The 19,986-nt window shown below is 37.8% G+C and overlaps 1 protein-coding gene across 3 annotated transcripts in view; it reads left to right on the top strand.

Moving 5' to 3' along the window:
* The window catches only part of Clcn5 (chloride voltage-gated channel 5), a 46,163-nt gene that overhangs the window by 7,160 nt on the left and 19,017 nt on the right, over window positions 1–19,986 (top strand). Inside the window, exons 1-3 of one of the 3 annotated variants that reach the window (XM_048796635.1) lie at window positions 2,883–3,193; window positions 14,330–14,481; window positions 17,232–17,331. In XM_048796635.1, coding sequence (XP_048652592.1) covers window positions 3,172–3,193; window positions 14,330–14,481; window positions 17,232–17,331 — 274 coding nt within the window. In that variant the 5' untranslated portion in view covers window positions 2,883–3,171. Of the gene's footprint in view, window positions 1–2,882; window positions 3,194–11,880; window positions 12,212–14,329; window positions 14,482–17,231; window positions 17,332–19,986 lie in introns of those variants that run through there. The other 2 variants (XM_015506504.2, XM_048796634.1) reach the window with 2 other exon arrangements.

Genomic DNA, 19,986 nt, shown 5'->3' with positions numbered 1-19,986 from the left:
GCATATGTAGGACCCTGAGTTCAATCACCCAGCACCATAAATAAATACCCCATTGTGTGTGTATGTATGTGTGTGTGTGTGTGTGTGTGTGTGTGAATGTATGTATGTATCTATCCATCCATCCATCCACTTGAGTCTAAAGCTAAGCATGAAATGTAAGGAAAACTTGAGTCTAAATTAAGCTAAAAACTTAAACTGATTCTAATTCTAACCCATCACTACATGGATCATCTTAGCCTCCCCGCCCCCACTTACTTATCTGTGTTACCTTCCTCTGGAACAAAGAGAAACCTGGCTCCTATCATCCATCATCCATTAGTTCATGACTAGTATACATGTATACTGGTTTTGGAATTGTTGACCAGTACCCTCTATGAGAGACAACTTTATCTACTAGAATGCAGTTTTTTAAATTTTTTTTTGTAGTTGTAGATGGACAGAATGCCTTTATTTTATTTGTTAATTTTTATGTGGTGCTGAGGATCAAACCCAGTGCCTCACATGTACTAGGCAAGTGCTTTGCTACTGAGCTACAGCCGCAGCCCAAAGAGTGTAGTTTTTATGCACAGTTCTTTTTGCCTTTGCTCTCAGATTCCTTTCTAGTTACTTGGTTTAGCACCTTCTCCTCTTATCCCCTTCAGTGAGGCTGTTTCATTAATCTATGATACAGATATTCTTTTGTCACATTCCACATTCCACCCTGGGATCCTAAACTCCTAAATGATTTTTTAATTTGCATACATTAAAGTTGACTCTGTACTGTGAATTTCTATGGATTTTGACAAATGCAGAGTGATATGTATCCACTATTACAGTGGCATGAAGAATATTTTCACTACCCTGAAAAACATCTATGCTTTACCTCACCCTTGCAAGCTCCCAGAAACCACCAATCTGCTTTATTATCTCCATGAATTTGCTTTTTCCAGAATGTCACATATGTGAGATCATATGGTCTGTAACTTTTTCATACCAGCTTCTTTCACTTAGCAATATACATTTAAATTCACAAATGTTGTGGGATACAATAGTGTATTCCTGTAATCCCAGAGGCCAAGACAGGAGGATTGAAAGTTTAAGGCCAGCCTCAGCACTTTACTAAGGCCCTAAGGAGCTTAGTGAGACCTTGTCTCAAAATTAAAAGAAAAATAAAGGCTGTGGATGTAGCTCAGTTTTAAAGCACTCCTGGATTTCAATCCCCAATACCTAAATAAATAAATAAATCCACGGATGTCTTTGTGTGGATTGTTAGCTCATTTTTTTTTTAAGTACCAGGGATTGAACCCAAGGGTGCTCAACCACTGAGCCACATCCCTAGCTCTTTGTTATTTTTTATTTTGAGACAGGGTCTTGCTGAGTTCCAGGCTATATCATTTTGTGTTCATAGCAACAAAGAATGTAAGTTCCTCAAAACTGGCATTGTTTTAGATTTTGACCATTCTAATCGTGTGGTATCTCATTATTGTTTTAATTTGCATTCCTCTAGTAACAAATGGTGGTGATTACTTTTTTTCATTTACCATTTGCCATACGTATATTTTTTCTTTGATAAGATTTAGGTCTTTTGCCCATTTTAAAATTTAGGTTGCTTTCTGACTGATGAATTTTAAGACTTCTTTGTATTTTGAATACCAGTCCTTTATCAAATATATTTTTCAAGCCCATGGCTTACCTTTTCGTTCTTTTTACCTTTTCATTCTTTTTACAGTGGATTCTGTAAAACCTTGCACATGCTAGGCAAGTGCTGTACCACTGAGCTACATCTCCAGTTCCTGTAGTTTTCCTTTTTTGTAATATCTTTATTTGGTTTTCATATAGAGTAATGGCCTCGTGAGTAAGTCAGGAAGTGTTCCCAAATATTTCTGGTGTTAATTGATATCATTATATTACTATTTTCTGGAAGATATTGTGAAAAATTGGTATTATTTTTTTCCTTAAGTGTTCAGAAGCACTTGCCAGAGAAACTGACTTTGTCAGGTAGAAGTTTAGGCTTTAATTTAAGTCTGCCTTCTTTTCTAATATTAAATGCTATAAATTTCTCTATAAGCATTGCTTTTCATGCATTCCACAAATTTTGGATATTGTGTTTTCATTCACTTCAAAATATTTAAAAAATTTTCCATTTTTTGCCAATAGGTTATTTGGAATTTTCATAGGTTATTTATAATTTCCAGGTCTTTAGGGATTTTCTAGCTTTCTTTATTTTATTTTTTGGTACTTGGGATTGAACTAAGGAGCACTTATCAACTGAATCACATCCCCAGCTTGTTTTATTTTTTATTTTTTTTATTTTGTGAGATGGCCTCACTAAGTCTCCAAGGCTGGCCTTGAATTTGTGATCCTCCTGCTTCAGCCTCCTGAGTCACTGAGATTACATGTGTGTGTCACCAGTTCCTGGCCCAGCATTTTTTTCCATTACTAGTTTTTATTTTAATTTCATTGTGTTAGGATTTATGGCAAACTGCCTATGACTTGGGTCATATTTACTGTATGGTATAACTAGGTGTCAGGCCAGATTTCTATATTGTTCTTATTTTCATCACCCTTCTTGATTTTGAGTTTCCCTAAGTACATTTCCTCTAGAGATTCTCTGTTTTGAATTCTTTCAACTGTAATTTACTATTATTATATTAGAGTCCTTTGGTATGGTGGTAAAGTGTGGGTGAGGAAGCAGTTCTGTAATCTTCTGATTAATTCTCATTGTTTTATTGGGACTCTCTTATAGCTGTGACCTTCACAAGTTTTTCACCTGTGATATTTAGCTTTTTGTTCTCCCTGCTTTCCATTCCATTCCCTGTTATCATTTGCAATCTATCTATTTACCTGAAACCCTGTCCCTTGTTATGTTCCCCCTTAGGTGAAACTAGAAAGCTAGAAGGAGCTGGAGTTAGGAGGAATGCCCTTACCCCAGTTGGGATAAGACTCAGGCCAAGTATTTTGCCCTGGGGCATATTTCACAATGAGGATTATTCTCCTCCCCTAGAAGAATGAAGAGGGGATTTTTTCTTGGACCTTCACTGTGAGAACTTGGTCAGGTTCCTGGAAGTAGAGGTTTGGTCTTAGACAATCCCCCGAGACCGTGGATCCCAGAAGTTTCTTAGACTCACATTGGTCTATACACAGCCTTCAGCAGTTCGTCCAAGTTGCCATTTAAGCTTTTCTACCCAAGTTATGGCTCCAGCCTTTTCAAAAGGTAAGCAGATCTCAGCTGTGTCTCTGTGTCTCTTTGGATAAGTCTATATCTTCAGATGTTGGGTTGATTGTTTATTTTGCAAACCACATTTCTCTGATGGGTCCAGGAAAAAGTCACTGATTTTTCGGTTTGTCTAATCTTTTCTTCTAAGGATGAGCATGATAAATTTTAAGCTGTTTACTTGTAGGACTGAGTCAGAAAGCTTTCCATTTATTTTTATTTTTTAATATATATATATTTTTAGTTGTAGTTGGACACAATACCTTTATTTTATTTATTTTTATTTGGTGCTAAGGATTGAGCCCAGTGCCTCGCACATGCTAGGTGAGTGCTCTGCTGCTGAGCCACAACCCCAGTCCCTCCATTTATTTCCCAATCAGTGAAACACTTTGGTCTACTCTTGATAGAAATATAATATTTTTAAGGGCATTTGGTAGTACTATAATTCATGAGTGGATTATTTTCCACCCCACCGTGTTCCAATTTATGCCATGTGGTAGAGGAGTTGTGGTAATGCTTCAGGGACGTGGCTTGCATGTTCCAGGGTCTGTGGCTATCAGAGATAATTTAACCATGTTGGTGTAGCCCTAGTTAACCATTTGCCAGAAATGTTGGGTCCCAGGAAACTACTAGATTCTCCTGTATTTGACTGACAAACTGAATCTTACCTCTCTTCTAAGGATTGGTAGCACCATTTTATGATCTTGCCTGAAGAGTGTTCTCAGATAACTATGCAATTACAATACCATTCAGAATTCCTCAGAGATAAGGTCTTCACAGAAATCATTCCATACAGTACATGAGTGATCATATCAAGATTCATTGTTCAAATAATAAAGCATGAAGTTAGAAGGGACCTTAAAAATCATACTTGCTCATATCCCTCCATTTTATAGATGAAAAACCTGTAAATTCAGCAAGATTAAAGAAGTTGCCCAAGGTAACAAAGTAGTGAGCTGTGGAGATGGGATTAGAATTCATATCTTCTCATTGCTAGAAAAATAGGTCCCTCCAATCACAAAGGCTTTTTTCCATTAACTCTCATTTACAAACTAGGCTTTCCTCCTAGTATTCAACAGAAACTATCATGTATCTGTTCCTAAATATCACAGTGGTCTGCTGCCCAAAATATAGGACTGCTCTGCATGTCTTGTCTCTACTGTTCTGAGTTATTTTTCTTTTCAAAATCACTTACACTGGGGGGACCTGGATGTGTAGCTAAGTAGTGGAATCTTTATCTAGCATGCGTGAAGCCCTAGATCCAATCCTAGCACCACGCAAAAAAACTTACATAACACATAAATGCACCTCACTATAAAAGATTCAAATAGCACCCATGTATATAAGATGTGGAAGTCTCCACTCTAAACCCAACTGCTGAAAAGAAATCAGTATGTTCCTTTCAATTGTTTCTCCATCCAGTCACAAACAGATACACATAAAAACATATTTTAATTATGATTGTTTTAAGTTTTAACCTTTATTTTTATTTATTTGTTTTTTATGTGGTGCTGAGAATTGAACCTAGTGCTTCACTCATGCTAGGCAAGTGCCTCACTAATGCTAGGCAACCACTGACCTATAACCACAGCCCTAATTATGATTTTTACTTGCTTTTTTCACGTGCAATATGTCAGGGATATTTTTTTTTATTTCAGTACACATCTGTCTGCTTCTTTCCTTGCACTAGTCCCCTATTATTGAACACTTTCATTGTTTCCAAGTATTTTATTAATACAAACTAATACTAGGTTTTCGTTAATACAAACAGCACTGCATTGAATAACATATACATATTGGTGTGAAAAAGTGTAACTATTTCTTTAAGGCTAATTTCCAGATGAGATATGTGCTTTGTTCTAACCATTCATTTTTCTTTTCTGTCTATGACATCAGAGTCTTCTCAGTGATTTGAGAAAAGTCTCCTGATTGGTATTTCCTCTGTTGGAAGTATTTTCCGCCATTAGAGAATAATTGCTACTCTCTTGTGGGGACTTCTTTTTGGATATTAATAAAGAGAAACCATTGTAGGCTTAATATAGAAAAAAATGAGAGTATTACTGCTTCTAAAAAGTAATTATGTATCTTTATAAAAAATCAAGCTACCTGAAGAATTTCCCAACACTATAGCATGTAATGTACGTTTCTGGGCTCACTGTCCATCACAATCTGCATCCCTTTGTCAGCCCTCCAAACATGTCAGTTTGGGAAGGAATGAATGAGGAGCAAATAATAGAGCACAGACCTGTTTTCTTTATATGGACAGCCCTCTGTGCACCTTTGACAAATCTAGCCCATTTACTTCCAATTCTACATTGATTTATGTGTCTTTCTGTTCAGTGGGATCCTGCAGATGCCAAGCCAAAAATCCTCATGCTGTTTGTCCTAACTCTGCTAATTAGCACCCTGGCTGTACTGGTGTAGCAGGTTGGGAACTTCCAGATTGTAGCAGATGCCGGGAGTGGGAAGTATAAAAGACATAGACCCTCAAGCAAATGCCTACAACCCAGGAGGGATAGGACTGTGTCCAACTGGAAATTAGGAGCCAGAGTTGGTATAGAGTCTAGATTCATGCTTGCTTTTAGTTTCCCCTGTCTCTTTCTTCTATGCCTCATCTTCCTGTTTTCTTAACTCTTGGAAATAATGTCAATACTATATACCATAGGTTTGTTGCAGTTTTTACAGTTCCATTACCAATTTTCCCCAGCAACCCTTGTATTGTCTAGCTCTCAGCAGAGTTAGTAAAGAGTTACTTCTTCCTTGTCCTTCTGGTGTCTTAGACACTTAGGTTAAAACTTGCAAGTTTAAACCTGCTGTGAGCAAGAACAAAAGCAGTGGTTCCCTAAATGAGAGGAGGGCAGAGGTGATATTCAAATCAACACAGGACACTGATCTATCAGACTGAATGTCAGACAGCACTGGGAATGAATCCTGGGGCCTCCTGGGGTTTTAGCTGCTGGATCCAGGAAAAATTCAGGAGTTTCTAAGGAATAGTAGAGGTGGAGAGGGGGGTCCTCAGGAAAGAGCTTATTTATCTATGGCTACAGAGGTATTTCAGTATTTAATGGCCAGTATGTCATATGAATGCATACCAATAGAAGAGTCTCCCTGAATAAGTTTTCCAGGGTCAAACTAAAATAGTACATTAAAACACAATGTGGGCCAGGTGCATTAGTGCACATGTGTAATCTCAGCAACTTAGTAAGACCCTGTCTCAAAATAAAAAATAAAATGGGCTTGGGATGTGACTCATTGGTTAAGTGTCCCTGGGTTTCAATCTTTGGTATCAAAAACAAAAACAAGGGGCTGGGGTTGTGGCTCAGTGGTATGAGCGCTCACCTAGCATGTGTGAGCCCCTGGGTTTGATCATCAGCACCACATAAAAATAAATAAATAAAATAAAGGTATTGTGATCACCTACAACTAAGAAAAAAAAATATTTTTAAAAACCATAATGTGTCTGGGTATAGGAGCACACACTTGTAATCCCAGCAATTGGGCAGGCTGAGGCAGGAGGACTACAAATTCAAGGTGAGCCTCTGCAATTTAGCAAGGCCTACCTCAAAAAATAGAAAAGACTGGGGATGTAGCTCAGTGGTAGAATACCTAACTTATATGAGGCCCTGAATAATAGTAGTAATAATATTGGTAGTAGTAATAATAAAAATAATAATATGGTCCAGCAGTACTATCCAAGGTTTAGTTGGGAGAGCTACTCCACTAATATTTGCTTTTTGGTGACTGGATTTGGATAAGCAAGATTGAAAGCAAGATAGAGGCATAAATGACAAGATAGAAGGGTCTCACAAATGTTGATTAATTTTAGTGTTTTAGCTGTAATATTTTCTCAAATGTGTAGGTGAAATGAAATGTGAAAGCTTATGACTTATTGGGAGATCTTAGAATGGTCAAAGCAGTCCAAGAATGGGAAGTAGGGTGTGCCAGTATGGAGGAGATAAGTGACACATAATAGATTCTTAGTGTTTGCTGTTATATGGAGGCAAAATTTAAATGACCACAGGATGGATATCTGCTGATGTGTGCTAGGCATCATGTTGATTTTTTTTGTTGATGTGGTCGTTGTTCCAGCCATGAAAAAATACAGTATATCCCTGGGAAACTGAAATACATTTTGAAAGGGACCATTTGAAGTCCTGTGACACATACCAATACCTCAACCCCATTTCTTTGAGTGCTCATTTCTTTCTCTAGGCTATTGTCAACAATTAAGCCCTCCCAACAAGTGTGATCTTACCAAAGCCAGTACTTCAAGATCTATGCTGAGGTTTCCTTTTCTACTTTTTCTCCTTGTGTCTTTGTTAGTGTTTAACTAGTTCACTTAATCAGTTACTATTCAGCCCCCAGGTAAATTTCTAATGGCTTCTTAGTTAGGGAATGAAGTAAACATTATTCTCAAATCAGAATTTGTTTTCATGTATTTTAAGGAGTGTTTCTAGCCTTAAGCATCAGGTGACTTTTTAGAAAAAAAATTAGAAAGTGGTTTCCATAATAAGAAATAGGTTAAATGCATTCATTTATATGCCTTCTCATTCAAGCAGTGTGCTTCTAAAGACCCATTGTTAAAAAGTCTTTAAACCTAAGTATAACCTACGGGGAAGACTGTTTCAATATTGACTCTTTTCTGAATAGTTTACTGTATGCTTTCCCTGGACTCAGCTAAGGCAAATTAGCCCTTAGGGGGCTTTTCTTCTATCATTCAATTTAAGATCTAATTGTACTTTAACTTGAATTATTTTCCTGTAAAAGCATTAAACTATTTTACCTATAACATTCACTGTGCCTTCAAAACTTGACATAAGTTTTACTCTTTTTCCTATCAGAGGCAAAAATCTAGACTCACCTAAATACCCCAATGTGAGGGTAAAAGAGGAAAAGATTTATGTGATCTGAAGAGAAACTGGAGTCCAATCTGACATTTAGGCTCATTGTTTAATTTTACTCTGTTTTTCTTGCCAGTACATGTACATACAAGAAGCTTACCTCTTTAAACACTGTATTTTGAAAAGCATTTTGCATTTTGTTGCTTTGTCTGTACCTCATTATTTGGTCCTGCTGCCATTCTTTTTTTCAAAAATTTTATTGTTTTAAAAATTTTTTGTAGTTGTAGGTGGACATAATTCCTTTATTTATTTATTTTTATGTGGTGCTGAGGATTGAACCTAGTGCTTCACATGTGGTAGGCAAGTGCTCTACCACTGAGCTACAACCCCAGCCCCTTGCTGCCATTCTTGACTGCTTAGTTTTATGAAGTTATTCTTGCTATTAAATTTTTAAAAATGCTAACAAAAGAAACTAACCAGATGTGGAATATGATTAATGGCTTAAGTTATTTGTAATCAAATCACATATGGGCCAGACACAGTCACAGATGCGTATAATCCCAGCAACTGGGGAGGCTGATGCAGGAGGGTTGTGAGTTCAAAGCCAACCTCAGCAACTTAGTGAGACACTGTCTCTAAATAAAATATGCAAAGGTCTAGGAATGTTTCTCAGTGGTTAAGCACCCCTAAGTTCACTCCCTGGTACCAAAACCAACCAAGCAAACAAACAAAAAACTCCAACTCAAAATTTAAAAAAAAGGGCTGGTGATGTAGCACAGTGATGAAGAGCCCCTGGTTTCAAACCCCTCCACCCACAAAGTCAGACACGACCACCTTGGTTAAATAGAACAAACCATTTAATCTCTCTCATTGATGAAACCTAAAAGAGTAGTAGTGTCATTATCATCATCATCATCATTATACATTTAAAATATTTAGTTTTCCTACTCTAAAAATTACTATGAATATTTTTAAATCCTTGGTCCACACATGTGCCAAATTCTCATTAAATGTTCTGCTGCTGAACATATTTTCAAGACATTGTTGTAGGAGCCTCCAACAACTTAGAAACCAGGAAATGATCTATTCAAATCTGCATTCCAAAAAGATAAGTCTGCATGCCCCAAAATATTAACTTTTGGGTATTTGTCATAAACTGCATTAAAATTGGCAAACATTTTGTCTTAATTTCATAATAAAACCATTGTCCACCAGGCATGGTGACACATACCTGTAATTCCAGTGTCTCGGGAGGCTGAGGCAGGAGGATCACAAATGTGAGGCTAGCTTCTGCAACTTAGTGAGACCTTGTCTCAAAATAAAAAGGACTGGAGATAACCATTCCTGGGTTCAAACCCCAGTACTGCAAAAGATAAAAAACAGCAATTGTTCTACACTGAGCAGTCTGTAAAATGAACATATGTTAAAGATTACAAATTTGGCAGAGTAGGGAATGGAGACAGAAAAAAATGAAAGAAATATAGCATGTCAGACTCTGAATACTTCTGCTTCATTTCTTATTCCTAAGTGTAAGTAAATCTCATTTTAGCATGAACACTGCATCATACCTACTAGCTTTCTCCTACTTAAAGAAAACAACCTTATATGAGATTTTTTTAAAAGTCCTTTCCTTAGAGTCACTGATAGAACATTTGAAAAACACCAGAAATTTCAGTAAAAGGTATTAACGTGGGCCCAGCTGTATAATCTATAGAACTATGTATTTTTGAGTACCCCCAAAATAGAGTTCTTTTGCTACATTGGTTGCTAGTACTGTATCTGCTGAAATGTGAAATAATCCAACAAGATAACTCTTATTAAATAATGTGAGTAGATTCTGCAGAGGTCTTCAGATATTACAGATAAAATCCTATTTAATAAAGAGTGACTTTGAAGGAGCTTATGAGGTTGGGCATGTAATCCTCTTTGAATAAAATATACCTAGTTTTCTGAAATTTTAATTGTATAAGACAGTCACACTTGGGCCATAGATGACTGTTTATTTATTTTACAGTTTGTAATTCATCGGCACTTAATATAAATTGCCAAATAATGTAAATTTTCCTCATTAATGCTATATTAGTTCATCCAGAGAGTGAAATGTTAAAATTATGATGAACTGAAAGCATACAAATTTCCTTCAATGCCTCACATTTTATAAGGTTTTGTTGTGTTAACATTTCAGGTCATATTGGACCTTAAGAGCTGATGAAACTAATAACATTTCAGAGCCCTACATGTACAGTCTGATTATTGGAGCGCACTGTGTCTGGGTTAATGTTTAACAGTGGCTGTCCTCTTGATTCACTTAAGGAGTTTTAAGATGGCAATTTTATTCTTTTCCTGGACTGGCCTTATTGCACTATTAATTAAGACCTGCTTAAAAATAGCCTTCTGAATAGGGCCAGGGAAGGGAAAGCCTTTAAAACAATGGAAATATAGTATTGAATTTATTGTCAGGGCTGCTGTAACTGCTTTCACCCAGGTGAGATTAATGAGTGTCAAAGTCAATGTTGCTTTCTGGGGCAAGCACTACTACTTTTTTTTTCCTTTTGTGGTAATGAGGAATGAACCCAGGAGTGCTCTACCACTGAGCTACATCCCAAGTTCTTTTTATTCTTACTTTTATTTTGACACATGGTCTTACTAAGTTTCTTGAGGCTGGCCTTGAATTTGTGATCCTCCTGCCTTAGCCTTCTGAGTCTCTGGGATTATATGTGCCTCACCACACCCGACAAGAGAGTATTACTACTAAGAAATAACTCATTTTATTGATTGTACTCTGAGGTTTCAAAGTGTCTGGGTGCTATTAAAGAACTGACCTTGTATGGTAAGTAATTATGCAATTTAGTTTATCCATGTTTTTCTTCTTTCCTTCCATCATTTCTTCCTTTTTGTAGTGTTGGAGATTGAACCCAAGGCCTCATGCACACTGAGCACACACTCTACCACTGAGCTGCAACCCCATCCCCAAAATACTTTTTATTTTGAAATGAGGTCTGTCCAGGCTGGCTTCCAACTCCTGGGCTCAAAGCAATCCTCCTACCCCAGCCTCTTGAGTAGCTAGGACTATAGATATATAAAACTGCACCTGACTTCACATTATTCTTTTCTTTTTGCAGTACTGGGGATTGAACCCAGGGATACTCTACCACTGAACTACAACTCCAGCCTGTATAATTTTATTTTATTTTATTTTTAATTTTGAGACATAGTCTCACTAAGTTACCAAGGCTTGTCTCCATCTTGTGATCCTCCTGCCTCAGCCTCCCAAATTGCTGGGATTACAGGAGTGTGCCATGGCTCCCAGCTTCACATTTTTCTTTAATCGTGATACGTCTATAGCAACTAAGATAGGAAACATGTGTACACTTTAAATGGTAATTAAAAGTAATCACTCAGGTGACCACCACCTGTATGAAGAAAAATGACCAGAATTCCAAAAATCCTACCCTCACCATGTGCTCCTCCCAGATGGCAACCTTCTCCTCTGAGTAAATCCAGTCTTTCATTTTGTCATAGTCTTCCTTCTCTCTATAATGTAATCAATGGATCCTAAAATGATATATTTTAGGTTTGCCTGTTTTTGAACTTACAGGTATAGACTGATAGTGTTATGTGCTCCTTGCTTCTGGAACCTTCCACTCAGCATTGAGTTTGTAAGGTTTTATTCATGTTATATCTACCCAGTGCATTTTAAAAACTCCTTTTCTCTGTTGCCTCCCTCCTTTTTTTTTTTTTTTTAGTTAGGACCCTTGTAACTGTAAATGATTTGGGACTTTCTGCTAAATGATTGGTCTGAAGGATAAAACTTTGTCTGGACCCCAGTTTTCTGAGCTGACCTGACTGCCCCAAGTTTGATGGCATTGGTTTAGATGAGACTACATCTTTAAGGCTTCCGTGCTCCGTTAAAAATCTTCCTTTCTCCAAGGCTGGTCCAAGGGTCTGGTCACGTGATCCCAACAGTGACATCACACTCTGACCGCTGGGGAGCACTGGTGGCTCTTTAGGTGGCGTTTGTTGCTGTGAAAGGCGGAGAACGCAGCAAGTGCCCTTCTGAAGCGCCTGGGAGTCAGCGGCGCTCCTTCTGTAAAAGCGCCTCAACCTAAATGACTAAATGCAGGCTGCCAAGGTTATTTCTTCCTTGAGGCAGAAAAAAAGAGAACTGTGATTGAAGGTAAGCAGACTTGAGCCTGACTCAGGACTGAAGCATGCCCCCGGGAGCAGGGGATCTGGAGAATCGCAAGCAGTCTGTAGTAGGATTCTAATCACTGCCTGCCCTTTGCGAGGGGCCTGACAATTGCGTCTCTAACAGGAGACCGACTACGACAAAGGAGGATGATGCGGTGGTGCTCATGTTACCTAGTGATGTAATAGGATTCTTTCTTTCCTGCCAGGACGCTGTTGCAGATCTTCATTTTGCTTTAAGATCCTTAAAGCTGGGGGACTCATTTGATATATATATATATAGAGAGAGAGAGTAACATTAGATAGCTTTCAGATGCTTTTAAAAATCAGTTTCACAAAATCCTTTCTTTCTTTCCCCTTTTTTTTTCTTCCTGAAAGAACTCTCAAGCCAGAGAAAATTCAAGGGAAGCCTTAAGCTGCTTTTAAAAGTCAATTTTTGGTTGTCTGGAGTCCTGTGTTCGTGTCAGCATTTGACTTAGGAATTGAAACAGTTTAGTCCCCCTCTCCCCCATATGCACTTTATTCTCTTTCTGCCCTTATTTCCTAGCTGGCTTTCCTCTCCAAACTCTCAAACAACACACTAGCTTTCATCTTTATCAGCATGACACTGACATGATAGGAAATGCTGGGCTGGTGATTCAGCAGCCATCCATTTTACAGCCAGGTACCAGTGAAGATATGGAAAGGACTTTGCTTTGGGGTTTTAAGATTAACTTGTTCACCTCCTGTCCTACCCGCTTCCTCCAGATGATATGAACTCTGCTGAGCTTTTCCTTTCAAATGTGTACGTTGCTTGTGTAAAGTGTGCTGAATTAGACATTCAGCAGAATTACAGTTGGTAAAACACATACAGCTTGGCGTATTCATTCAAACTTACCCCATGAGCGTGCTGAAGTTGTCTGGTAGGAGTTTCTAGTGAAAGTGAGCATGCCAGTAGGGGGGAGGGAGTCAGTGGCGGCCCACTCGGGCCTTCTCTGCAGAAGAAGTCATTACCAAACAGTTTGGATGAAACCTTGTCCTGCCAAGGTTGTCCCTGCTGCAAATATGAGCTTTGGCTCGGTGCATTAAATGATGGCATTACTCTGCATTTTTCCTTCCTGTGTGCAATTTGCATAAATTCCTCAATACTGTTTCACATTTTGTGTTTAATAGCTAAATATTGTTTCATCAGATGATTCTGCCAAAATAATTTGAACAAGTACGTTAAGCAGTACTAAACATGTGTGAGTACAACTGTTTCGATACTTCTCCCTCGTCCCTGCCATCCATCAAATACATGCATCTTGTTTCAGCTGATATTTATTGAGTATCAGGAATGTGCCAGGCACTGTGGAGAAGGCAATGATGAATCAGATACAGGACTACCAGCTTTTAATCTAGAAAGGAAGATAAAAAATACACATAAGTAATTGTGATGGAAATGCTGAAAGTGAAGCAAGTAAAGGACCATGAGAGATGGGCAAATGGGTGTTATTTTTCTAATTGAAAGATCAGAGAAGGACATCTTATCACTGAGCCATGCACTGTTCTCTAAATTTCTACTTGGAAATCTTCGACTTTCTGACATATTAGAGTTTCTATGAGCCCTTATATTAGGAATCCAAGTCTTCTGCCTATTGAAGGGAAATTTTTACATTCCAGGTAGCTTAACTCTTGAAGAGGCTTACATGCTTTCTTTGGAGTCCCTGGTTAGGCAAAAGCCATCTCATAGGATTGAATTACTGCCTTATAATTGTAAAATAGTTCTTGATGTGATATGTCTGCAAAGACCTTTGACCCTTTTGTCTGTCTTCCATAAACTGAAGTAACTACACTGCTCCAAACTCCTTCCTGTTTTTTCTGTAAATCCTTTCTCATTGCAGATCAACTCCTATTATTACTCTCTTTGTACTATTGCTCTCATCTGTCCCTTTCCATTCACACTGCCTTTAGTTACTCATCAAATGGGCCTAGATCACAAAACCTCTGAATGTGATGGATGTACCTACCAGGTAAGGATATTGCACACTCTAACTGTAGTCATCTGATAGTTTAAAGGCTCACCTGTTGGAGCTGAGAAAAGAGGTGTTAAAAATGAAGTAAAATGTCTGTTTCCCATTCAATATAGGGAACAAGTCATACAATGGTGGAGGAATAGGTTCTTCAAATAGGATCATGGACTTCTTGGAGGAGCCAATACCAGGTGTAGGTACCTATGATGATTTCAACACAATTGATTGGGTGAGAGAGAAGTCTCGAGACCGGGATAGACACCGAGAGGTAAGACAAAGGATGGTACGTGAGTGTTAGGAAATACTGGGGGAAGTGTTAGAAAATAATTTTTATTTTGTTTTCCTTTCTTCGGTCCTGGATGTGACTGAATTTGATATCTATTATCAATGTAGAGTTTAATTTTTAACTTATTTTGAAAGACATCTTGAATATTATTTTTATCCTAGATGCTTTACAAAATTGTATTTATTGATGATTTGTCTTCCTAAAATAAGGGATTAAAAATGGTCCTTACAGCCCTGGAATGGGTATAAGTGCCTTTGAAGAGGTGAAAACAATCTTTAAAGAGGGTGGCAAAATTAAAGTCAAAGATCTTCCTCCCCCTTCTCATCTCCCTTTTGCGGGTTTTTCCTTGAAGCAAGAATTTTAAAACTAAAATAAGTTAGTGGGCTCCTTTTAAAGGAATAAAAGAAAAAAATTCTCATAGCCCTGGTGTTTACTGAATCATAGGGGATGAATTCCTTATGATTATAGCTCTTGTACAACCATAAAACTCAAATAAATTCATGTATTCAACTCATACCACAAGACCAATCAGTTCAGATTAAGGACATTAATTTAATGCAATAGGTAATAGATGGTAATTAGGGTTATGGCAGAGGTTCTTTTGAATTTGGCAAGAGAATTTCCACACTTTTCTCTTTTCAAAGTATTGTGGAAAACTCTCAGAGCAGTCTGCCAAGGTCATTTGCCTTTAATTTGTTGCTGTGTATCATTTAATTTAGGGAATCCAAATTTCTAGTTTGCATAAGGGCCACAATGGAGAGCTCATTAAAAATAGTAGGTGTCAGGGCTGGGGCTATAGCTCAGTGGTAGAGCACTTGCCTCACAATTGTGAGACCCTGGATTCGATCCTCAGCACCACATAAAAATAAATGAAAAAATAAATAAACAAATAAGTAAATGGATTGTGTCCATCTACAACTAAAAAACTTAAAAAAATAGTAAGTGTCCAACCTTAGCCCAACAATTGTCAGTAGGTGATCCCCTGGTAAGTCATTTCTTTAGGCCACAGTAGTAGTAGCATTTTTAATGCTTTTTTTTTTTTTTTTTAGTTGTAGAGGGACATATTTGTTTATTTTTATGTGGTACTAAGGGTTAAACCCAGTGCTTCACACATGCTAGGCAAGTTCTCTACTACTGAACCACTACCCCAGCCCAGTAGTAGTATTTTTTCCTTTACTATTTCTACTTTGACTCAAATTGAAAATGTGATTGTTCAGCTGACCCCATTCTCTCCTGAATTCACAATTTCCTCCTTTCAGAGCCAAGCAAATCTCTTGAGCGGTCAGGTGGAAATCTTTCTGTCTTTCTTTCAATGCTGGGGATGAAACCCAGGGCCTGGTAAATGCTAAGCAAGTGCTCCACTACTGAACCACACCCCCAGCCTTTGCCTTTCATTCTTAAGCCCTTTCCCAGCTCTTGATTGATTTTCTCAGGACCACCTGAACCCCTGGGAGTCAGGTTGTCCTGGATACAGGCTTTGAGAAATTCCTTCTTAATCCGTGGAATTGTGGTAATTCTACTGAGTTATCACAACTCAAAAGGGTGATCATATAAGGCATTATGTGTTTTTCCTAAGATTTCTGGAGTATACTCCATAATCTTTTTATCATATCAATTAATCAGGCAGACTTTAGAACTGAGAATCTTGCTGGCTTTCTGCTTTCAGAAATCTTGCTGAATTTCTGCTTTCAGAGTTCAGTTTGTCATCAGTTGCATATTCACATTATTCAAATTGTGAGAGTCACCTGTGATATGACAAGAGCATATTTCTCCTATTAATGGTTGCATCTGAGATAAATGATAACAATTAGGAATCCAAAACTGAAGTGCATTTATCACATGGTCTATGGGAACTTTTTTTCCCGCTAGCATTAATGATTCGTTATCAGATAGGAAATAATGTCACAGGGAAAAAAATGTAACCTCATCTATTTTCAGCACTGATATTGGAAACAATGTCATAGATCAAAATGCATTTTTAAATTTCTTTTGAAATTTTCAGCTTATTGTGATGTTGTAGGTGAAGGTAGGACAGCTAAATCAACTACTTCCGGTCTAATAAATAATGGTACAGAAAAGGGACAAGTACCCATGACAAAACTGGCAGAATGTTGGTTTTAAAAATATGGACACTGAAAGGTTAAATTGACCAGGCTGGGAATAAAAGGTAAAACTTTCCTTATATTCTGATAGCCTTAGCTTGTGCCTTCAGGTTTCTAAAAAAATGAAAGAAACACATCTCTGGTATCACTAAGTATCTGTGATTAATAAAAAATTAGGGGTTCATGGGATTGGGTGTTAGAACTTGCCTAACCTGAAACATGGCTCTATGAAATAAACCACAGATTGTACTTTCATCATTCACATAAGTCTCTGTTTGTTTATATTTTCTGGTTTCAAGTGACTGTCCTTGGGATAGCTGATGTCCAAGACAGAAAGAGATCCTTACAATAAGTAAAAGATTGACATTCTAAGAAATTACTGACTAAATTAGGGAAGCCCTAGATAAGGTAGTTGTGAGCAACACAGTACTACAGATGAAGGTAGAGTACAGGAAACTTCAAAGTTCTTGGTGAAATCCGTTCAGTTAAAGATTGTATGAGAAGTAATTTTCCATGGGTCTCTATTCCCAGGTGATTATCATTGTATTTCCTTACTGAGCAATTTTGAGGTGAAGGAAGAGTATGTATAGCATATACCAATAGTTTTTTTTTTTTTTCATTTTCTCTTAGATCACCAATAAAAGCAAAGAGTCAACATGGGCCTTAATTCACAGTGTGAGCGATGCATTTTCCGGCTGGTTGTTGATGCTCCTTATTGGACTTTTATCAGGTATGGTCAACTATGGTAGTTTTCAAAACAAATCTCTGAAAATTGTGTTGTGCCCCTCCCCTAATTTATGAACTGGCCTGTATGCTGTTTTTCTACCTGAAATGAATCTCCTACCTTAAACAAATGAAGAACTGCATTTAAACATCTTTTGTCTGTTATAACATACCATTTTCATTTTTGGGGGGTGGGTACCAGGGATTGAACTCAGGGGCACTCAACCAGCCCTATTGTGTATTTTGAGACAGGGTCTCACTGAGTTTCTTAGTGCCTCGCTAAATTGCTGAGGCTGGCTTTGAACTTGTGATCCTCCCATCTCAGCCTCCAGAGCAGCTGACGTTACAGGTGTGCACCACCGGGCCTGGCCCATTTTCACTTTAAGGCGATGTTCACCCTGCATTTTAGTACTTATCTTGAGGAAGAGCCCTTCTGTTAGAAATCATCAGGCATTTTTGTTGTTGTTGTTGTTTTTTGACACATATATACCAATTTTTATTTAAAAACACAGTTTTTAAAAAAGTATTCTGAATGGAGTTTAGGAGAGCAGATGCATACAAGAATTCCCTGAGACAGCTGTTTCTTGAACTTTTGTCTACTCTTTCATTTGGTGGTATATAAAGGCATGTGACGTGGTCCATTCTTTCAAGGAATTTCTCATTGCATTCTTTCATGGTGGCTGAGCAGTGAGATGGTACCACCTCTTTCTTTGTTTTATTTATTTATACCACCTTTTTCTATTAGCTCCATCAGCTTCCTTTACCACTCAAAATAATATAGGCTAAGTATCCCTTATCCAAAATACTTGCAGACAGAAGTATTTCAGATTTTTTTTTGGTTTTGGAATATTTTCATATACATAATAAGATATTTGGAGGAAGAGACCCAAATCTAAACTTGAAATTTATTTATTTTATGTTTTGTTGTGCTAGGGATGGAACACATAGCCTTCCTTGTACTTGCTACTCTTGCACTCTAGCAAGGAACTACATTCCAAGTCTCCATTTATGTTTTATATATACCTTGCACACATAGCTGGAAGGTAATTTTATACAGTATTTTTAGACCATATGAATTTTGATTATGGTCCATCTTCAGAGGTCAGATGTGGAATTTTCCATTTTTGCTGATATGTTGGAGCTCAGAAAGTTCTGGATTGTGGAGCTTTCCAGATTAGGGATTCTTAAACTGTATACAGTCTAAGTAAAACTAGTATATATGCTATGCAAATATAGCTTTAAAGCAAGTTCTCAAATAGGCTTCTATTATGGGGGAAGCAGAGAGCCAAGGATGCCAGGCAGAGATGCCAAAAGGTATGTACTTATAACATTAAATGATGCCAGGTACAATGACACATACCTGTAATCCCAGGCACTTGGGAGGATGAGGCAGGAGGATCACAGTCCAAGGCCAGCCTCAGCAATTTACCAAGGCTCTAGGAAACTTAGCAAGATCCTGTCTCAGAATTAAAAAAAAAAGTGATGGGGATGTGACTCAGAAGTAGAGAACCGTAGGCTCAATCCCAAGTACCAGAAAATAAATTGAAAATAAAAGATGGGGCCTAGGTGTATCTAGAATCTTAGACTGAAATAGAAATTATGTGTGTCCAGGCAAGGTGGGACATGTCTGTAATCACAGAGGCTCAGGAGACTGAGGCAGGAGGATCACAAGTTCAAAGCCAGCCTCAGCAACTTAGCAAGTCCCTAAGCAACTTAGAGGGACCTGTCTCAAAATTAAAAAAAAAAAAAAGGACTGGGGATATGGCTTTGTGGTTAAATGACCCTAAGTTCAATCCCTGGTACGGAAAAAAGAAAAAAAAATAGAAGAAGAAATTAGGTGGAAAAGCTAGAGGAGATGGTATTAGAGGGTAGGTAACAGTCCAGGATCTAATTTCAGGTAGCTAGAGATTGAATTTCAGTCCCACTACATTTTTGGTGGCTTTGGATAAGTTTCTTGTTAACCCCTAGAAGCTTTAGTTTACTGACCTGTCAAATGGAGATAATAACAGTACCTACATTAAGAGTTTCTGTGAGGATTAAATAGGATATAGCACTTAACACACTGCCCAGTTGTTAATAATGCTGCTGTTACCAAGGGATAATGATTCATGAGCCACAAAGTAGAAAATGGCTACTTTAAATTTAAAAAAATGGCTTATATCCATAGCTAGATTTTTATCTAAGATAGGGGTCGGAAAACTTTTTCTATAAAGGGGCCAGCTAATAAATATTTTAGCACCTATTCCACTCTGCTGATGTGACATGAAAGCAGCCATAGATCACAGGTGAACAAATGAGCTTGGCTGCCACCAGGACCTTTTTATTTACAAATAAAGGATTGGCCCTTGGGAAGTAGTTTGCAAACCCATGGTCTAGGATGTTAACTCTGCTCTTTCTGACTCATACAGGGTGAGAGAGCATGGTGAGTTTGGAATTGGGTGGTCTGTGATGCAAAATATTGCAGAGAGCTAAAGAGAAGGAAGATGATGGGAAAAGGATATACAGCCTAGAAGTTAGGAGCACATCAATGACCTTGAAAAATCATCTCAGATATATAAAAAGAGCCATATTTCAAGGCACAGAAGCTAGTGTAGAGGTTTAGGTAGTCATTGGGGAAAAAAGGAGGGGCAAAATCTTAAAATGATAACAAGGAGAAGGGATA

This window comes from Marmota marmota, unplaced genomic scaffold, assembly GCF_001458135.2.
Source record: "Marmota marmota marmota unplaced genomic scaffold, marMar, whole genome shotgun sequence".
Lineage (NCBI taxonomy): Eukaryota > Metazoa > Chordata > Mammalia > Rodentia > Sciuridae > Marmota > Marmota marmota.
The sequence above is the reverse complement of the archived record's forward strand: the minus strand, read 5'-3'. Positions and strand labels throughout refer to the sequence as shown.